We start from the raw sequence: 21,668 nt of genomic DNA, 5'->3' as shown, positions 1-21,668 counted from the left end.
TGGCATTGATCAGTGGTGACAGCTTGTAGTCAGGTCCACAATCAATTGGAGACTACAAGTCTACATCCCCCTTCATAAGTCCTTTAGTAGCAGGTCTCAGGACTATGATTCTCCTGTCTCTTGCCGCGTATGTAAAGGCTGAAGGGGGAGATCGGGTTGCAAGGCACTTGATTAATAAAGAGGTGACTCGGAAATGCCAAGAACTGTTACCGGTTCATGAGGCTTCTGGATAGTGTAGTTTCCAATAGCAGCAGGCATGAAAAAAAACTATCATCTGCTCTGGGCATGTTATAGTAATTCCATTATTATTACTGTAAGTATGCAGGTCACAGTAAAATATATGTTTAAACACTACTCATGGGAGTGTTAGCATATAGTCTTACGATATGGTGTGAATCTTGCATGCAAATTGCGGTCAATAGACGTATCAAGTGATAAACCTCTGTAGGTTTATGAGAGAGTAGAGGTAAAGGGAGGTAGAATTGTTAAGGTTTAGGGGGGTTGAAGATAGAGGCACAGGGTTTTAGGTATTTTAAGGGTTATGGGGAGAAGCGTTAAAAAAATAAAGTAGGAAACTCTGGGTAGTTCCCAAGTTTTAGGTGGAGAGAAGCTGCTTTATATGGAACACTCTACAAAATCAAAAAACATCCTAGAACTGCTCACCTCAAATGTCTGTTTTTCTAGCAGAGTTTTCAAACATAGAATTAGCATGGTGCCATCCACGCCGAGCTAGAAAAGAAACAAAGTCTTTTACCATTTTAGCTGGAAAGTCTTTAAGCATAGGATCAGAACTCTAAGCCTGAGAGGGTGTTGCTTTGACTCATACTAGGTGCTCCCTTGTGTCTGGACAAAGCAATGCCTCTTTGACAAGCTCTGATAAAAGCGAAACACAAGATTCAGGGACTGCTTTTATTCATTCAAGGTTGGCTTGGAAGGCCTTTCACCAATCCAAAGCAGTAATACTTTGCCTGAAGCGGTAAAAAGCTTTGTCATTTTTCAGCAAGGCGTGGATGGCACTAGCTAACTCTATGCTATCATATTACAATAGGTTTGCAGCCAACACATTGCTGGGCACGGCCTCTAGCCATTCAGGCATAGACCTCACTCCCTATTTTGCTCTTCCTATGGTAAGTCAGACTCGTGTTTTACTATGCAGTAACAACCATTTAATTATACAAGAGAGGAAAATACTACCATGAAAATGCGTAGTAAAAACCCAAGATTTGTGGTAAAGGCATACATGCTGTCATACAATCGTCTGAATGCCCTACAGAAAATCACAAATGAAACCCATGATATAGAATGAGAAGCCCAGACTCCCTACCATGTATTAAACCTTTATAAAGAGATTTCAAAATCCAAAAGGTCTAGTGAAATCCCAAAGAGTACAACATTTTTAAGTGCTTCCCTTTTTTAAAGGTAAACACCATGCTGTACTAAGACCCGGGGATCTGTTGAGGGTGCTAGGCAACTGTAATGGTACAGGAATGGTTACCCTGCCCCATCAAAGATAGCAGATCTGAGAGTGTGAGGTCAGCTGATCAACTGGCTACACACCATGTGATGCTTAGTGACTCCATTAACCCCTTTATATTCCCACCTGGGATATCTTTCTCAGTCTGGCTGCCTCCATCTTTGTATGTTCAATGTGCTAGCAGGGAAGCCTACAGGAACATAGCGCTACCAGTCAATGTCGGGTAGGATGAGTCAGTCAAGTTCAAGCTAGGGCGGTCGACCTCGAATCTGGGGAACTGGGTTCGAGTCTCGGCAATCACGCTGAACATCCTGTGATTCTGGGCAAATCACTTATTCTCCCTTTGCCTAACAAAAATGAATGTGCCCTCATGTAATGCAACTGGTGCTATGTAAGGCGCTCTGGTACCCGATTTGGGTCAAGTTCACGCTACATAAAACTCTGTAAAAAAAACAAACACCATTACTCCACAGAAAAAAGCAAGATCAGTCCCAACTACGTATAGCCATATGCACTTGCATCAGAGAAAGAGAAAACAAAATACACATGCGACTCGAGGGATTAGAGAACTCTGATCTTGAATGTAATGTAGTGACATAACTGTAAAAAAGCACACTCAACCGGAAAACTGCAATCACTGGCATCTGGAAAACAGTCACAATTTTTGCAAAGACGAAGTTATGGATCAAAAATATACATTAAGTAGTCCCGGAAGTGCCCCAGTGGTATAACGTGCTTTTCAAAGAAGGAATCTCGTCCTGGCTTTGAAAGATGTCCCTCCCAGCAGAGTGATGCTTAGCCTTTGAGCTACTGGCAGTGTCGGGATTATGTGTCCCCAAGGCACTTTGTCTTTAACGCACAGTATAAATGCAAAAAAATGCCTAACTGCTCATCTCAGACATTGCTGGATGACAGATCTCTTCCTCTAGAGGACTAAGCCAGATATCGCAGGTCACAGACCGGCATGCTGCTAATAGGGCGACAAACTTCCCAGTTCAGAATTCCACTGAGCGACTTTCCTCACCAGTTCTGCAAACTTTGCAGCCTTGCAGTTAAAATTCTGCAGTGAACTGAACCTCTATATCGCTTTTTGGTGAACACCTTCCACACGCTCGTCTCACAAGGGCACCCAGCCTTAAACAATACTCTCTTCATTAGTGATGCATTATGGATAAAGTCTTGCATCTGCCATGCTGTCTTGGTGCCAAACCCATTAAGGGTCTGCTGGACACACTCCACAGGAGTGCAATGTTAACGAGAACAGGCATTTTGCACACTGAAAACACACTGCCAGGTTAACTAACAGATTCTGCCTTGCAAGGAAACCACATTTCAATTTGCTTAATAAAAACAGATCTGGTAAACAAGAACTTCTAGGGGTTATACTAGGGCTGACCAGAATGGTGCATGGATTAATATTGCTGAATAAAGGTATGGATCCTGTGTCACAAGACGCATTCCATCCATGCACTCCTTTCTACTTTTCATAAACTTTCGTGAGACGTTATTCAATGATTGGTAATTCATTTATTCATAGCGAAGATTTTCAAAATTCATATTTTTCAAAAGTATTTTGCAAGAGTATTTTACATCATATTCAAAAATAATTATATTGCCCAATGCATTTCAAGCATAATGCCCTTCCTCAGGGGACTTCCATTATATCTAGAAACAATAATATGAATTTTGAAAATCTTCGCTATGAATAAATGAATTACCAATCATTGAATAACGTCTCACGAAAGTTTATGAAAAGTAGAAAGGAGTGCCTGGATGGAATGCGTCTTGTGACACAGGATCCATACCTTTATTCAGCAATACTTTAATCTTGGGAGCCCAGCAAGATTACCATCCTATGCACCAACGACAAACAAATACATAAGGAATAAAATCTTCTTACTCCATTCACTCTGAGTGCGGAACCAAACAAACAATCCACTTGCACGGATTAATATGACAGATGTAGGAGCTTTTGTTTCAGATGCACAAACCTTTCAAATACCAGACGACTGATGGCCTCGTTGGTTTCAGTTGGCGTGCTCAGAGTTTTCTGTAGAAATTCCACCTTCTTTTTCAAGCTCTTTGGACAGAAAGACACTCATTTGAATTAGAAGCACAAATCAAGGTTCACAGCTCTCCAAACTACTACACGAGTAGACTAGGACATGTTATTAATATGTAGGAGGAATATTATTTCATACCGTACTTATTAATGCCTCTATAAATTATTGACCCAATCGGAGGAATGTCAGAAAAGATCACTAAAATTCAAAAGGTGCAGAATGTTGCAATTTGGTTTGAATTTTTTAAGCAACTGGCCACTGAGGTTTTTGACCAAAAAGAAATCTAAGCTAATTCAGTCAGTTGTATTGTAAATTTGTTCCAATTCAAAAAGTCTTGCATAATTTAAGTGGGATGAAGCTAGCATTCTATGTTCAAATTGTATTTCTATTTTATGACAGAGTTCACATTTTGCAAGGCAGTGATGTCCAGCGTGAATCTATGATGGAACAATAGAATCCTGATTTTCAGGCTATCCAATTAAGATACATTTGCTTATTTTGATTAGACATAGGAATTGTATACAGGCAGTAAATATCCTGAAAATATAGCATGGATCCGGCATCTCCGGACCAGAACTGGAAACCACTGCTGTGAATTATACTTAAACAGACCCATGGTTTATGGCCTTGAAAACAAGATCAGAACAGGTAAATGACATGAGACTAAGTGGAGATTAAAACGCACTGCAAATGCCTACATAATTGTACTTTGAATTAAGTTTATGATTTCAACGAAAAGTTATTGCTTCAATAGAAAAGATTAGACTTTGAAAGATAAGAAAAGCGACCATGTCACATTGTCCACTGGGTTGTATAGCAGACATAATCTCATAATGGTATTACAACTCAGTCCAGGATGCGCATTTGCGATGGAATGAAGACAGCAAAAAGGTGTAGTGTAGTGTGAATGCTTGAAATAATCTCAGCTACTGGTAATTAGTTTGAGCTGCATTGCAGTTCATCATTTTCTCTGCCCACTATCTCAATCCAGACCACAACCCTTCTTGTGCAAATTATGGATGGACCTCCTCAACTAGGAAGGGTGCAGCTCGAACTGCCAAGGCAGATCTTCTCTTAATAGTAGCACAAGCAATCGCAGACTTGGCCTATTTGGGCTTCACAGTGAGGGGCAGCTTGATTTCTATGGCACAATGAGCACTAGACCTACCTTTTATCACGTTCCCAGATTGTTAGACACCCACCAGTTTATTAGCCAGTTAACATGTACATCTTTGAGGGGAATTTCTGCAAACGGAAGCATAGAGGCTACAGCTCCTACTTTTGCATTAAGAGAGCTTGGTGGCAGTTTCTTACACCAACTATAATGTTCATTCAAGTTGCTGGCTCAGAGCTCACTTGTAGGTCTGCATCGCAGAAACTAGGAAGAAAGGAGGCAATATACAACCGCAAAAGAAAACCTTGAAATGCATTGACTACACATTGGGGGTGGGCTCATATCTGATGTTTTATTTCTTCAGTTTCTTACACCAAGTCTAATGATTCGATTCTTCAGGAAATAATAGTGAATTACTAGAACCTCAGAGATCAATGTTCAGGGCTCAGGCAGCTTAGATAATGATTCCAGTCTGGCTGATCTAAGATTGTGGGCTCCTTTCTCCTACATATCAATTTTTTAAATATACCACGGTTCCTCAGGATATCGCTCTGCAACACAGCATGTTACCTTCAATTTCTGCACCTTTGAAGGCCTGTACTTCTCAACAACAAGACATTAATAAATGAGATAATTCAAGACAGAGACAGTATGATGCACTCCTAGGCAAAGGCATATTAAAAACAACTACAGACTCTTGAGGGTTCATGGATCGGTTGCATGGTTTGAATGATCAGTATCTAAGAGTGATCGGCATACAATTACTTTAATCTCAGTGTTCGTGAGAGAAAATAAAAAATGTGGGTAAACAGTGAAGGGTGGGGTCTCATACAAAAGAAGCTGCAAGTTTCCTTTAAGGCACGGTTCATAAATTACAGGGCCTCCGTCCTGCCATAATACACTCACAGGTACTATGCTTCCTTAATGATCTTTGCAATTGCAGGACACCTCTCGGGCTAAGTATGGCATAAACTGTAAAACAGCGCTCATTTCTCCTAAACACTGGAACAATCTACGCAAGAACACAGAAAACTGAACATAGGCCAAAAATATTTAAGAAATGTAGGTTTTCTGCTACCAGGTACCACAATCTCTACTGTTCCAGGTCTAGCTATTCAGAACTTTCACGTTCTGCGCATTACAATTGCTCATTAATTATCCTGTATGGGATTTCTATTATTTCCCATGAGAATCGAACAGTGTCAAATCAGTACATCTCACCACGATTTCTTTATCTGCACCACGCAGCTCTTTCTGGGTGCTGTGTAACTCTTCCTTTGTCTTCTCCAAATCCAAGATGGTTTTCTGTAACTATAAAGAAATTTTTCAAGCAAATCTTAAAATTCAAGACCTACAAGAGGCAGGTATTTAACAACTGGAAGGAAAGCCATTGGCAAGCCAGGAGTTCATGCCAGGAGCGCTCACGCATCAAGTCCAAAACTGAGCAGGCATCTTTGGAGAAATGAGATTAACAAGAACATTTATTACTTGAAAGTTGGTGTAAGAGGTATAAGTGGGAGAAGCAGTGTGTGTAAGATGGTGGCAGTGATGATGGATAATCTGAGGATGGAGTAACTATGTGCAGTGCAGAATACGTTAGATCCAAAGGACTTAAAGAAACTGCATTTTCAGAAGGACATGTGCATGACTGCTTGCGCCTGAAGTTCCCAAGAAAAACTATAATCTTCTCTATGAAGACAATATTTCAATCCTCTAGTGTGTAGCCACAGAACCTAGAGGCCGCACTGGACATAACACTAAGTGAACAACCAGTTGGAAAATACAGATCAATCTTTGCAAATGCCCAATATGGACACCTGGTTTACCGTATTGCTGGTAGAAAACAGCTCCCTTTTAAGTTTCTCCTGCATTTCACTGGATGCCTTACGGACCTCCTTCAGCTTTTCATACTCTCTGTAAAAGGCACATAAAAAAAATCACATTGAGGATTAAAACTTCTGGAAAAATACAAGATTCAGGTTTTGAGATTAGTGTATTAACTTAACACTCATGTAACTTACAATTTGGTCATGCAAAATCTTCAGAGAAGAGGCAAAGGGCTACTTACTACAATATGAATATAATGTTGCAAGTATAATCGACTAAAAAAATGTATTGCCTGTGCAACTCACACTTTTGTCTGCACCAAGTATTAATTATCTGCAGTGCTAATAGTTACAGTAAACTTGCATTAGCGGACATATAGTTGAGAACTACCAACTAAGACATGCTTTCTGCATTATCTAGTAGGCAGCTACTACATTTGTTATGCATGGTTTGAACAGTGTTGATTAAGGAGGTTCAGAGAATATGCTCCAACTGTCATATCAAGTGTGTTGCAGCCTGTTACAAGGGAAGCGAGATAGCACAGATGAACTGCACTTCAATTAACATTTAACCTGTTCCCATCTGTTCACTCAAAGCGCTGAAGGTGTAACCCAAGTAAATTCTGAAACAACGCAACCTAATGCTATATGGGGTTCACCCACAAGTGTAATGCAAGTGAACTACAGTAACCACCAGCGGATGGGTCTATAGGCAGCGTCTGATTGGTAACGCGGGCACTCGGGCAATGCCTGAGCGGCCGGTATTTGAAGTTCCAGCTGTGGGCTGCTTTTTTGAGCAGCCTGGGTGCCGATTTGGGCAGTTTCTGCATTTTTTGATACCGCCAGCGGCCCAGTGGGTGCCTGAGTGCCCTTTCTGAAGGCAGATGGGCGTATTACCTCCCTTTTATCAACTGCAGAGGTGTCACTCCCTTTCTCTCTCTGGGCTGGTACATTAAGGTGCATATTGAGCGAGGGGCAGGGGGCCTGAGCAAAAGTGGCCTCCCTTGTTTTCAGGTGTTTCTCACCAATGTAAACTAATCAGTGCATTTTTTTACTCCTCCTCCCTTTTTATGCAATTTCACCGAAGCAGTGTTTTGCGGAAAGCCAATATGCAAATGTAGGCCACTTTTTTTTAGCGTGCCCAGGCCAATTTTTAAGTCCCAAATCCAACCCCATCTATAGGGTCTACCAACTAGATGCGGGGACGTGATCCAAGTAAAAACCACAGGCAACATATGCAAGGGTGTCAAGAAGGGTCAACCCATATGCGCAACACAAGTAAATCACAGACCTTTAAGGGCTACCCTAAAGCGATGCATTTGTAAAACTTATTTTTGCATTGCATGATACTTAATTTAGTAAAAGTAGTTCAAAACTCTGCTCTCGGAAATAAATAACACACGGAGTCACCCCATGTGCTTTTGGATTGTCTTACTCTTGGTTTGAGCCTCCAGAATGTGCAGGGCAACTGTTGGTATATTTGCAAATAACATCCACACTCCCTGCCAACCCCTTTGCTGCCATACAAAGTGGTGGAAAAAGGATAATATATAAAATAATCCAAACTCTTGTTTCCCCAAATATAGAGGTAATCTGTAATATTTATTCACATTTTAAAGCATTTCATAAACCTTCACTAAAATGCTGGTATCTTTGCCAGAGGTGCTCCATGCACGGAATGCAGTTTGGATTTTTTTTGTTGCAGCCAGTAAACCGTAAAAGCATATAGTCTAGGCTCAAGAATAACAAAACCTGAATATTTTCATGTCATCTGTGTGGGACCCAACATCCTTAGCGTGGTATTCCCCGAAACTTTATGCCATCATTCCTCCTGTTTTTCCGAAATTGTTTTGGTTGACGTAAGGATTCTGCACACAAAGTCAAGTCAAAATTTTTTTATTTGTTTCGGTACTCGATTGAGGACCACAAAATAAAATATATACAATATACATTCACATTTAATACATTTTTAGTGAAATTTTCAAAAACTTAAAAATTTTATAGCAAACATATTCGTTTGGGGGATTTTTACAAATTAATAAAAGGTCCTTTGAGTTTACGATCCTACATGATCGATAAATGGGTATAAGACATGATAACCTTGCTTTCACAATTACTGTATTAGGACATATAAAAAGAAGATGTTCCAAATTCTGACTGCCCCCCTGACAAAAGGAACATAAAGCTGTCTTTTCTGATCTCCATGTAGAGGTAAAAGTTAGTACAGGAAGGATTCCTAGACGCAGCATCATAATTGCGCGTCTTGCACCGTGTATGAGGGTATAGTCTAGATATGGTAGGTATTGCTTATATTCATGGGAGTCTACATAGGTTTTATACAAGGATAAACTAACACAATGTGAATGGTCAGTGTCATAGCTCAATTTAGGGGTGAATTTTTTTAAAAATAGTTTGAGTTGGGCTGGAGACCATGTAGACAATATTTCTACATTAATTTTAGCAAGCTGAAGAGCCTCTCGCATATTTTTTAAAAAAGTGAGATTGGTGGAACCGATGTTAAATGTCTCGATTTTTAGTAAACTTCGGAGAGTGCCTTCCTTAGAGTGGAGAAGATTATAAGCCCACCTTATGATACTAGCTACAGCCGTAGCGTAGGCACTCGTGATGTTGCATTCCAGTCTCAACACCTGTACTGGAGTAGATGTAGAGAACTTCAGTAAGTTTTTTAGTATTTTACCTTCAATTAAGTTCATGTATGTCCATTGATAAATAGGAATGTATTCCGAAGCATATGAGACAACTGGCGGAATCTTCGCTCGATAAACTTGAATCAGTGCCGAAAAGTGCCTATGTCCAGTAGCAGAATATAGGCGGGACAATGCCCCAGCATGTAGGTCACTTTTCCTTTTTAAATGATCAATTTGACTCTTGTTACTCATATTTTGCTAAAAAATTCTGCCCAAGTAAGTATATTCCTTTACCTGCTCTACTTTCTCCCCTCCCAACTTCCATTCATATCTCACCCTTTTCTCAAGCTCTTATTATTGTTAGGTTATGTTAAAGTTATTTGTAAAGCACACCTACACCAGACGGTTTCATGGCGCTGTGAACGGGGGGTAGCAGAACCAGCAGTGAAGAGTGATGGGAGGGCAATCAGTTACTCGTAGGCCTGGCGAAACAAGAGAGTTTTCAGGCGAGATCTAAAGTGGGAATAGGATTTAGTTAGTCCAAGTTCCAGAGGGAGTGAGTTCCAACAAGAGGGGGCAAGAAAAGAAAATCTGAGACCTCGGTGTTTCTTGCGAATAAAAGTGGGAGTTGTAAGTAGAGCCAGGTCGGAGGAGCGAAGATTACGAGAGGGAAGATAGCGGTGGAGCAAGGAGGAAGTAAAGGCTGGACCGAGGCCGACCAGTGCTTCAAAGGTGATACAGCCTAGTTGAATTCGCAGCGTTTGGCCACCGGGAGTCAGTGAAGGCTTTTAAGCAGGGGGCGGACATGATGGTGTCTAGGTTGGTGAAAAATGAGTCTGGAAGCCTGGTTCTGTACCATCTGCAAACAGTGGAGCTAGTAGGCAGGGATGCCAACGTAGAGTGAGTTGGCATAGTCAATGCCGGAGATGACCAGGGCCAGAAGAGCCAGGGATAAGGCCTCCGTGGTTAAGAATCTGGAGATCTTTCGAATTCTGCGAAGGTGAAAGAAGCAGGAAGATACCACTGCGCTAATCTGGGACTTCATGGATAGATCTTTACAAATTATAACCCACAGGCTTTTTGCCGAATCAGCAGGGCAGGGAGGAGTGCCTAGGGGGGGGACCAAAAGTTAGAGATCTACGGGTTGGAGAGACCTCCGGTCAAGATCAGCTCGGTTTGGAGGGACCTACGGTCAAGATTGCTCCCTAAAACATTGTAAAATTGGCCTACATCCAATTGGCTCAGTTCATTTAAGCGTATGTCCCTAGTAAGGTGGAACTCCCTGTACCAGGGCCTCTAAAATAAATGTTACTAGTGGGCCTGCACCACTCATTGTACACCCACGATAGTAGTCCTATAAAACATGTCTCTGGTCAGCCATTGCAGCCTGTAGTGCAGTTTTAAACTGCCATTTCGACCTGGCAAAATAAAGATTTTGCTAGGCCTAAACTTTCCTATTAATGCATATTAGTCACATCTAAAGAAGGCCCTAAAGGCTCACAGGGAAGTGTGGATTGTATTTAAAAAGAAGGACATGTAGATTTAAGTCCTGGTAGCGAAAAACCCCCAACGTCATTTTTCACTACTGCAAGGCCTATCTCTCCCATTCACTTACACTGGTTAACTATAAAACGTGATAACTTTGGAACGGAAGGAGATAAAAAAGGCTGTTCACACTCAAATAAATTGTAATTTAAAACGCTCTTTAATGGTAAAGTCGAAATTTATGTCAATGCTGAAAATGTCACTTTAAGAACGTTGGCATTTTCTTGTCTTAACCATTTGTGCCTTCTGTCAACATCCCAGTCACATGAATGTTAATGGCTCTGCTGTTGAGGTCTGTATATTCCTGCCAGACAGCGACAAAAAAGAAACTTGTGTGTGGATAGGATGGGCCATGTTGCCAGGATGGCTAACTCCTGTCCCACTTACACTTCAAAGTGCTAGCCTCCAGCACCCACAAAGGACCCTGACGGACAAGCTACAATCAGTAACACCTTATCTGCTAGAAACATCATTTAGCTGCAGATTCCTTACCTTTGAACTTCCCAGGCGTCAGACTGGATCTGGAAGATTTTTCGCAAGCAATAGCCCTGCGCACTGACAGGTGGAGTCGGTTGATTCCATGTGACAGCGTCGTGTCCGCGCCATCATATAGGCACCACCTCAGCGAACTGTTGTCAGTACTTTTCACACCTTCCTGCACCAAAAGCGCAGAGCCATGAAGTTGACTGACCAGACAGAGGTGTATTTTAACAATTAGAACCCTGAAGTGAGACAGCCTTGATATGAAGAACTGATCCGCAGCACGGGGAGGATAGGTGGGTCGGTAAGGAACCTGCTGGTAGATCATGTCTATCAGATAAGGTGTTACCATCTGATACAGACATCTTGCCGCGGATTCCTTACTTTTGAACAGATACCCATGCAATACCATCCCAGGAGAAGGGGCTGCGGAAAAGTTTAAACAAAAATTCCCGTAGGACTGAACAGCAAAAGAGGCCCTTCATTAAGACCTGATTGTCCAGGTAATGATGCTTGGCAAAAGTGAGCAGTGGGGCCCACGTAGCCACCCCAAGCTGGAGAGCCGTGGCGGCTGCCTTAGCCCTGATAGAATGAGCTCAGAGGCCTTCAAGAGGCTGTTTCTTTCCCAGAGATTAAAAGATTTTATTAGAGGATAACCCTTCAGGAAATGGTCATCTTGCAAAGAATGACCTTTCTTGCCTTTAAAGTATTCCACAAAGAGTTGGTCATCCACCCGGACCTTTTTAGTGCAGTTAAGGTAGAACGATAATGCTCTTTTTGGGTCCAGACGTTGGAGAGGTTGTTCTTCCTTCTGCTCATCCTCCTGGCTGAAGTTATGGCCACTAAAAGGGCGTTCTTAATTGTAAGAAGCTGGAGGGGGCAACTGTGCAGCGGCTCAAATGGTGCACACATTAGATAAGTAAGGACCAAGTTAAAGTCAGACTGGGGCATAATAAAAGGTTAGGGGAGGGGGGAGATGTGTAAGACTCTTCAGGAATATATTTACAATGGGGACTTGAAGAGCGACTGTTGGTCTGGTAGCCCTAGCAAGGCAGAGAGGTCATAAAAGGTAAACTTTTAGAGTGCCCAAAATACAGCACCTCTGGGCATGAGATAGGATGAAAAGGAGGATGTCAGAGAGAGAGAGGCAGCAAAAGGGTCAATAGACCATTCTGTTCAATATTTACAAACTTTTTGCCATCAGCAGACCTACACCGACTTAGTGAAGGGATGCCTGGCTGCCAAAATAACTTCACACACTTCGAGGGGGGAAGGCCGAATGCTTTCAACTGTCAGCGCTCATTCTCCACTCAAGGAGGCGCAGGGTTGACAAGTTCAGGTGGAGAACCTTCCCCTGCTGCTTCAACAGAAGATCCTCCCGAAGAAGCAGCCTGATCGGAGGATTGAAGCTCATCTGCAGAAGCTCGGGATACCAAACCATCCTTTCCCAGTCTGGAGCCACAAGAATGACTTGAGCCCGGTCGCTCTTGATCTTTTTGAGCACTCTGGACAGGAGTGGTATGGATGGAAAGGCATGTGAGAGGCCTTAGCTTCACTGGAGACTAAAAGTGTTGCCAAGCAAGAGCCGCATTTGAAATTTTAAGTTGCAAAACTGTGCGATCGACGGAGGAGAACACATCTAACCAAGGCTCTCCCCACTGCTGAAAGGGTCCTTGCACCACCTTCGGATGGAAATGCCATCCATGATCTGCTAGGCACCGATAGCGGAGTTTGCCCGTCCTGGTGTTTAGGGAAATGGCCAGGTGTTGAACCACCAGGGATATGCCCTGTTGTTCCAGCCAAGACCAGAGACACAGGGCCTCCTGACAATAGGGTTCATGACTACACCCTGCCTTCTTTTTTGCAGTACCACATGGCGGTGGTGTTTTCCATGAACACTTGAACCAGCCTTACTTTAAGATAAGGTAAGAAGGCTTTCAGTGCCAGTCGGATCGCACAAAGCACCAACAGGTTGATGTGGAGTCCGGCTTCCATCGGAGACCTGCGACCTCTGATGTCCACCTCCCCAGATGGCCGCGCCATCCCAGAAATGACGCGTCTTTCACCACTGTAAGATCTGGGTGGGGAAGGGAGATGGGTCTGCAACTGTTTTGTGGTTTGTCAACCATCATTGCAGATCTCGTGTAGTTCCTTCCGATATATGGATCAGGTTGGTGAGATTCCCCTGATGCTGCACCCGCTGTAACTTTAGGTCCCACTGCAGAGCCTGTATGTGCGATCTGACCTGATTCATTTGCAGGATGCAGGAGGCCATGAGGCCCAGCAGCCTCAGAGTCAGTTTAACTGAAATCCAGGAGAGAGGCTGAAACTTCGGTATCATAGCCTTAATATCCTGGACGCTCAATTTGAGAGGATAGGCCCGAAGCTATACCGTGTCCAGAAGAGCTCCAATAAAAAAGCATCTGGGAAGGTGTGACTTTTGCATGTTGATAGTAAACCACATCGAATGCAGAAGGTTCGGTGTAGTCTGGAGTTGGGCGACGACTGCCTGGGGTGAGCCCACCTTCAACAGCCAGTCGTCGAGATAGGGAACACTGAAATCCCTGGTCTCCTCAGAGGAGCTGCGGCCATTGCCATCACCTTGGTGAACACCAGAGGGGCACTGGTGAGGCCGGAGGGGAACACAGCAAACTGAAAGTGGCCCACTGTAAACCATAGGTATCGGCGATGAGCAGGCAGGATGAGAATATGAAAATAGGTGTCCTACAAGTCCAGCGCTATCATCCAGTCTCCCGGTTTCAGGGAAAACAGAACATGAGCAAGAGTGAGCATCAAACTTCTTTTCTGAGGAAGTAGTTGAGGGCTCTGAGGTCGAAGATAGGACGAAGGCCTCCATCCTTTTTGGAGGACCAGAAATGTAGCGGGAATAGCAACCAAAGCCTATTTCTGGCACCGGAACCCTCTCAATGGCTCCCTTGGCCAAGATCATGACTTCCTCTCGAAGTAGGGCATGGTGATCCTCCATCAGCCGATCTTATGTAGGATACATGGAGGGAGGGGTAGTCTTGAAGGGGAAGGAGTAGCCCCTTCGGACTTTGTGTGACCCACCTGTATGAGGTGATGTCCCGCCACTGGTGGAGGTGTTGGCGTATCCCGCTACCAACTGGACGCCCATGATCTGGGAGGATTGGACAAGGAGGGTTTAGAGGCGGAGGGGGGAAGGGGGGGGGGGGGGGGGGCTGACTTGACCTTTGGCAGCCCTACTCACTGGGTCAGGGCAAGCAGCATCCACAGCCACGCAGAGGTTGCTGCACTTGCGCTGTCCTCTGACTAGGGTAGGGCTGGTGCAGCCGCGAAAAGAGCAAAAGGCTGACACAGGACGGGATGTTACAGAAAGGCCCAAGAACTTGGCCATAGCCCGTGATCCTTGAAGCACTCTAGCATCGCGTCAACCTGATCTCCGAAGAGATAGGAGCCATCAAAGGGTATGTCTATAAGGTTGACTTGAACATCCCCAGAGAAGCCAGATGTTCTCAGCCAGACGTGGCACCAAAAGACCACTGTCAAGGAAATCGATCTGCCCAGCGAGCCAATCGTGTCAAGGCACAGCAGATGATAAACTTAGCTGCATCTATCCCGTCTGCAACAGCTTGGGCAATGACAGCCCGGGCCTCCTCTGGGAATTGAGGCTGCATGTGCGCCTTCGTCTCCAGTCTCCCATAATGAATGGGAGTACCAACCCAATAGCCATACATTGTTTACTGACCGTAATGCTTGGCTGGTGGAAGAGAAAATGTTCTTTCCGAAGCTATTCAGCCTTTTGGATTCCCTATTCGGGTGTGCAGATGGGAACACAACACGCAAAGTAGAGGTTATAACCCCCCAAGCTCTCAGGAGTTGGGTGAGATGTGAGGAAAGCTGGATCGCTTGGTGCAGGGCAGCGGCAGCGGGCAATAGTTCTATTCACAGGAGCCCCTGTGCTAGGTATGGACCAAGTTCCCAGAAGAACATTATTTAAAGCCTCATGAAATTGCAGCAAAGTGGAAACATCAGCTGGTAGCATTTCCATCAAAGCATTGGTCTTGACCACCACAAGACCTACGTACCCGCATGGCAAAGGATCACCCTCCTCCATAGCCAGGTTAAGAGAGGAAAGCATGCCAGGCTCTGGAGAGGTATCCAAGCCACTGGCATTATTCGGTTCCTCATACCAGTCCACTTCTTCAGTATAAGGCAGAACTTCCAAGGGGTCCTGAGTCCCCTCCAAATCTTCCTCCAAACCTAGCCCCTCAAAATAAGGCTGAGGATGCATGAGAGTCCGAGGGATCTGCTGCAGTCCGCCTCGGTGGACGCCCGGCTGTCTCCGTGTATTCGTGGATAAGAAGGGGGGCGAGACAGACGGTCGGCACAGTAATGTCAGGAGTCTTGGCGTCGGGGAAGGTCAAGGAAGTGAGACCGGCACCACCCCGGATCCGGGAACGAATCCACAAGGAGCAATGTGTGCTGGGGCCTGAGCTGCCGGCTAGGAACCCAATGGACTCCTGGTGGGCCTGCAGGGCCTGGAGGCGCACCAGTGGGGTAAGGCCACCCAAAAATGGCACACATGGAATCATACATTTTTTTCAATAGGGCTGGGGTCGCTCCCGGAAAAGGAGGGAGACGCTGATCCGACTCCGGCACACATTCCGCAGAACGAGGCTTCAAACGTCGAGACTCCTCCAACGCATCAGGTGACGGACAGGGTGAAGTCAAAGCACGCTTTGACCTCTTGTGTTTATTGTGGTGCTTCTTACCTGACCCCTTTGAGGACATTGAATGGGAAGATGAAGACTTTAAGCCTCCGGAGCGGTGTTCTGACCTTCCTCTCTACGGAGACCGGGAACAAGACCTCCGAGTAGACCTCGAAGGTGCCAGACACCGGGCCACAAGCGGCTTTAGGGACTGATCCCTCCCACAAAGCTTTAGGCACCATGGCCCGGCAGTTAGAGCTTGACTTCAGGTCGTGGTTGTACTCCAGGAACCAAAAAACAGGAGGTGGGGATCTGTGACCGACATTGCGCAGTGATCATTGCAGCACGGTTTGAACCCCGGTGTCTGTTTGAACATGGAGTAACTGCACACAAATAAAAAAATTGTCAACAAAAGGACAAAAAGAGTATGTCTAAAAATGACAGAGGGTAGCTCTCCGACGGGTCTGCGCTGGCTGGTGCAAAAAGAAAAGAACTGATGTCAGCGTGCCGAGGTGGTGCCTATATAGATGATGCAGACGCCATTTGGAGTACACCGATGCCACCTATCGGCGCGCAGGGGTACTGCTCAAGAAAAGTGTTCTGAATCTAGTCTGACGCCAGGGAAGTTCTAAGGTAAGGAATCTGCAGCTAGATATTCAATTCAGATACCTGCCTATTGTCACCCTATACAGTTTGCAGCCTCGATAGGGGAAGGGACAAACTTTACAGAGCCAGATGTGGGGATAGGGCAGGGTGTTCCTGCACACACAAAGGATGCCACCAAGTATAAATAATTGACCTCCTGAGCCACTCATCAGTACATTCCTGGAGCCTTGGATATTACAGAAGGTGGGCTGTCCTCCCACCAAAGGACTGCCCTGCTGATGGAGGGCTGCCTTGTTTTCTGAGAAGGATAACCAGAGTTGTTATTATTGTTATTTTAATTTTATACCGCGCCTAATCACCTGCAGGCCTCTAAGCGCCAGGAAAAGATGGTACAGGACAACAACATAACGAAGTCAGAGCAAAGAGCAGCATTCCGGTTATGCTATGCTCAGGCTTCTCCTAAACAATAGTGTTTTTAAGCTCTTTCGGAATCTTAGGAGGTTTCCTTCTTCGCGCAACCCTCCAGGCAGACTGTTCCACAACTGGGGAACCAGTACTGAAAAAGCTCTCCCTCCCTTCGTCGCCAGCCTATAGCGAGAGCAGGTCAGCAGCTGCGAGTCCGAGGACCGAAGTGATCTCGTCGGACAGTACAGCTGCAGGCGCTCCTTGATATAGGCTGGGGCCTTACCGTAAATTGCCTTATGAGCTGTACACAAACTCTTAAATTCCACTCTCTCTTTAATTGGAAGCCAATGTAGGCTTTGTAGTAGGGGAGTGGCTCTAGACCTCCTAGGAAGTCTAAAGATCAAGCGGGCAGCATCATTCATCAAGACCTGGAGCCTGTTGGTAAGGGTTTTCGGTAGGCCAAGATAGAGAGCATTTCCGTAATCGATTCTGGAAATGATGGTGGCAGCCACTATTGATCGCATCATGGGCTCTGAAAGGATAGGGGATAGCTTCCGCAGTTGCCGAATGATATTAATACAGCTACCTACCACCGATGCGATCTGAGCAGCCATTGACAGTTCGGCATCCAATTTAATCCCTAAACTTTTCACAGCCAGGCTTGGTTTTGGGGCAGGGCCCAACTCCATAGGCCAGTAAAGGTCACTCCAAGGTGAAGAAGTGGATGGGATAACCAAGATCTCAGTTTTGTCAGGATTGACTTTTAAAAGGTTATCCGTCATCCATTGCACCGTGAACCTCAGGATGTTCTGGGATTGGAGTTGTGCCTCCGTGGTGTCGTTTATACTTAGCAGTAGCTGCGTGTCATCAGCGTAGTTAAAAACTTTACAGTTCATCGCAGCTAGCGAGGCAATCAGTGGTTGCAGGTAAAGGTTAAATAGAAGCGGGGACAGGGCAGACCCCTGCGGTACCCCACATTCCAAAATCCCCACCTCTGATGTTTCATCCCCCAGTTGTATCTTTTGGGTCCTTCCTATAAGGAAGGATTCCAACCACTGAAAAGCCAAGCCCTTGATCCCAAAGTTCTTCAATCTATCCAAGAGCAAAGCATGGCTGACAGTGTCGAACGCCGCTGATAGGTCTAATAATATCAGGGCGCTCGCATTCTTACAGTCAGCTCGACCTCTTAAATCATCCAGCACCGAGAGCATCACTAACTCGGTGCTGTGGTGAGCTCGAAACCCTGCCTGTCTATCATGGAGTAGGTGGTGACTCCAAGGGTCAGCTGATTTACCTCCTGTCTGAGCTATAGGGACACAACAAGCTCCAGAGGCCTCCATGCAACTGCCCAGCTGACCTTTTGCACAGGACCAGCAACTGGACCTGCCTGAGCTCTGCTGGAGTGAATTCCTAATCCCAAAGAGGTGCCTCCCTAGGCCCTCCCTTAGCTGACATCAGTTTGCGCTCCTACTTTTTAACTGCTCTCCACTTAAACTCAGTCTCCCTTTCACCATTCTAACATTCTCTAACTACCTCATCTCCCACTTTATCACTGCAATTCAACCACGGCTTACCTCTCCACCATAATGACAACTTCACAGCTATATCTTGAATTGCCCAGTGTAATTCCAAGAAACCATTCACTGCCAATTTCAATTTCACAATTTCCCCACTAAAACAGCCCCCACCATAATGGATGACACAGAAAACCTAGATTGTCACTACATGAAAACATTAACAAGTTTCAGACCACAAAACATTCAACACCATTAAAGTATTCCAAACTAACATTCACACCTTCTCACAATCCTCTATAAAGTCTGCCCTTCACGCCTGAACCTCAACTCTATCAACCCTCCTAATATTTTCATTTCCCAGTTGTCATGCCCCCCTAACCCAGTCAAATTACTTCACTGTGATTTGGAAGGAGTGGGAGCATTAAACCTAAAAATTCCAACACTTGCCATAACAAGTACTAGAACCACCAGTTTACCAAGAACAAAACAATTCCTCACAGGACAAAGTCTGTATAACCCATCTTCAGTTTAAGAAATGTTTATTTTGTTTTAAGAACATACAAGATAATTATAACAAGTCATATAAATCATTCAAATAGAGCAATAAAGATGATATAGAATGACTATGAATATTAAATCAATTATGAGTGAGGGGGGAAGGGAGAAAGGAAGGTAGAAAAGAAAGCTAGAAAAGAAATATAGAAGTAGGAAGATAGGAGAAGGAAAAGGGAGAAAGAAAGAGAAGAAGAGAAGAGGATACAATAATTAAACGGAGGAAAGAGAAGATAAATAGTTAGATAGGGGAAGCCAGAGAAGATCAGATTTAATTTTCAAGGGTACAGAAGAAGAAGAGGAGGCAATGGCAATTCGATGTTCATCACATATGAAATTCCACCAAGTGTGAACAGACAGTTTGGAGTTATCTTTCCAACAAGACAGAATAACTTTGAGAGCAAGAGCAATGAACAAGTCAAGTAATTTTGCACTTGATGGAACAATATCAAGGTCATCGGAGTCAGAGCCTAAAAATACAGTAGCAAACGATAATGGAACCGAAAAATGAAACATGCGCATGCAAATATTCCAAACAGATTTCCAAAAATGTAAAACTGAGGGGCAATCAAACAGTTGATGTTTGAGTGTACCAGGTTGCAAAGCACAGGACCAACAAACTATGAATATAATAATGGAAAAGAAAAATCAAACTTCAATGGATTATCTACCATCCTTCCACCAGAACCTACTTCAAGGATTTAAAGCCAAAATAATTCTCAGGAAAAACTTGTGGAACTCGAAGAGCATCAAGGAGATTAAAAAAACCAATGATCAGCTGACTGCCAGACAGGTCCTCCGATCCCTGGACACATAAGCCAATGAACAAGAATCACCATCATCTTCCAATGTCTTGCAACCGAAGTATCTAAGGCAACTATCAGCACAACCTAAAGTAGTGGGAAACCAACAACCTTCCGTGCACGCCCAAAAGGAGCTATCATGCATCTTAATCAATGCAAGATCCTAAAGATAAACTGTAGCCATATAAGTGACCTACCAGGCAACTACTGGGAGAAGCACCTCTTTATCACAAAGATTGATGGGACAATGCTTCTGACATATTACATGAAACCAACCTTAACATATGTAATACAGAGGCTCCAAAGGCTTCAGGATTTAAGCCCTGGAAAAGAAAAGGTCTTTGTTTGACCCACATGACATCTGCATATGGTGCCTTTGCTCAAACCATGGCTCCACAGCAGTGACTCCTGTTCATTAATGCATCAAACAACAGGTATTTATTTGGGGAAACATCCTTAACAACAAAGTTTTAATTACGACTTACCTGAACAACGAAGCCCGAACAAACCATGAACGATCTAAGACTGCCAAGGCCTGACACAAAAGGCATCTAGATTTGTGATTAAGCAATTTACAAATATGTGTCTGCCTGAAACGTTTGAGGTTATGAGGACCCACACCATTTAGTTATGCCCCCTTCTATGAGTGCTAAAAGAGGGCTCCCGTATGCACCTGCAGTGCTGCTGGAGGGCTCGCCGGGGGGTGAGGGGGTCCTCACGCGCTGCATGCTGGAGCAGTGGCGGGATGTGGACGTCCAAACGTTGGGTGACTTGTATCAGGATGGAGCACTGGTACCTTACGAGACGCTAGTCAAGGACATCGGGCTCCCCCCTGGGGGGTTCCTCTTGCATCGCTCACTCACGGCCCACATGGCGGCTAGGTGGGGTGACATTGGGGAGGAGCCAGCGCAGCACCTGACCGTGCAATATCTGCATGTCATGAGCAGAGGCAGGCATCTAATTAAGTGGTTTGCTGCATCTCCAAGGATGCACACAGAATTGGACCTGACCCACTCCACGGAAAGTGGGAGCGAGACCTAGGGCGAGCACTGGCGGACAAAGAATGGGAGAAGATTCTCTAAAGTCCGGAACGCATCCCCAGAAATATGCGCTTCCGCCAAATCCAGGTATATATAGTTCACAGGGCCTATCTCACCCCGACTTAATAAATACTTTCACAGGGCGGACGCGTCCCGCCCTAGATGTGGTGCGGTGAACGCAGATCTTCTTCATCTTTTGTGGCACTGCCCCGGGCTCAGCACTTACTGGAGGGACGTTAATGTATTACTTGCATGGTGCACTGGCCGCGCCATCCCTTGTCACTGGCCTGAGTACCTTTTGCATCACTTTAGGCGCTCACCCAGGGACAAGGCATCATCCCGCTTCCTAGATTTGGGGATGGTAACAGCAACACGCCTCCTCACTAGGTTGATGGAAGGCGAATACTACGCCTAGTGTGCGGGTATGGGTTCTGTCCCTCAGGTTGTGGCCTCGAGCAGAATGGACTGCCATACGGAGGGAGGAAACAGTGGGTCTCCGCAGGGAACCTATGGCGGAACATTGGGAATGTATGCTCAACGCTTTGCAGACAGCGGAAAATGCCACGGGCGACGGGGGACTGGGCAGGCACAGCGAACGACGGGTGGGGTGCGAAGCGGACAATACACCTGACACATAGACCGGTGCACAACATAAAAATACGTAGGGAAAGCAGCATGAACGGAGACATGTAAGCTGAGGGGGTTGGGGCAGGGGAGGGAGGAGGGGGGCGGGGTTGGTTATGGGGATAGACTGTAATGTACCTCTGTGACAGTGCCGCAGTTTGTTGTTCCTGTTTTGTTCCAAATGACTTTTTGCAGTTGTTATACACATATATGATTTGTCTCTCCACGTAAGACCATGGCGCATTGACTCCTTTACGCTACGGACATGCTTAGGCGCCCA

At 44.9% G+C, this 21,668-nt stretch overlaps 1 protein-coding gene across 1 annotated transcript in view; it reads right to left on the bottom strand.

The window, feature by feature from the left end:
• TRAIP (TRAF interacting protein) overlaps positions 1 to 21,668 on the bottom strand; it is a 241,531-nt gene that overhangs the window by 64,666 nt on the left and 155,197 nt on the right. Inside the window, exons 8-10 of the mRNA XM_086936803.1 lie at positions 6,478 to 6,565; positions 5,873 to 5,962; positions 3,466 to 3,554 (exon numbers count right to left, since the gene is read on the bottom strand). Coding sequence (XP_086792929.1) covers positions 3,466 to 3,554; positions 5,873 to 5,962; positions 6,478 to 6,565 — 267 coding nt within the window. The remainder of the gene's footprint in view (positions 1 to 3,465; positions 3,555 to 5,872; positions 5,963 to 6,477; positions 6,566 to 21,668) is intronic.

Source organism: Lissotriton vulgaris, chromosome 9 (assembly GCF_964263255.1).
Source record: "Lissotriton vulgaris chromosome 9, aLisVul1.2, whole genome shotgun sequence".
Classification (NCBI taxonomy): Eukaryota; Metazoa; Chordata; class Amphibia; order Caudata; family Salamandridae; genus Lissotriton; species Lissotriton vulgaris.
The sequence above is the reverse complement of the archived record's forward strand: the minus strand, read 5'-3'. Positions and strand labels throughout refer to the sequence as shown.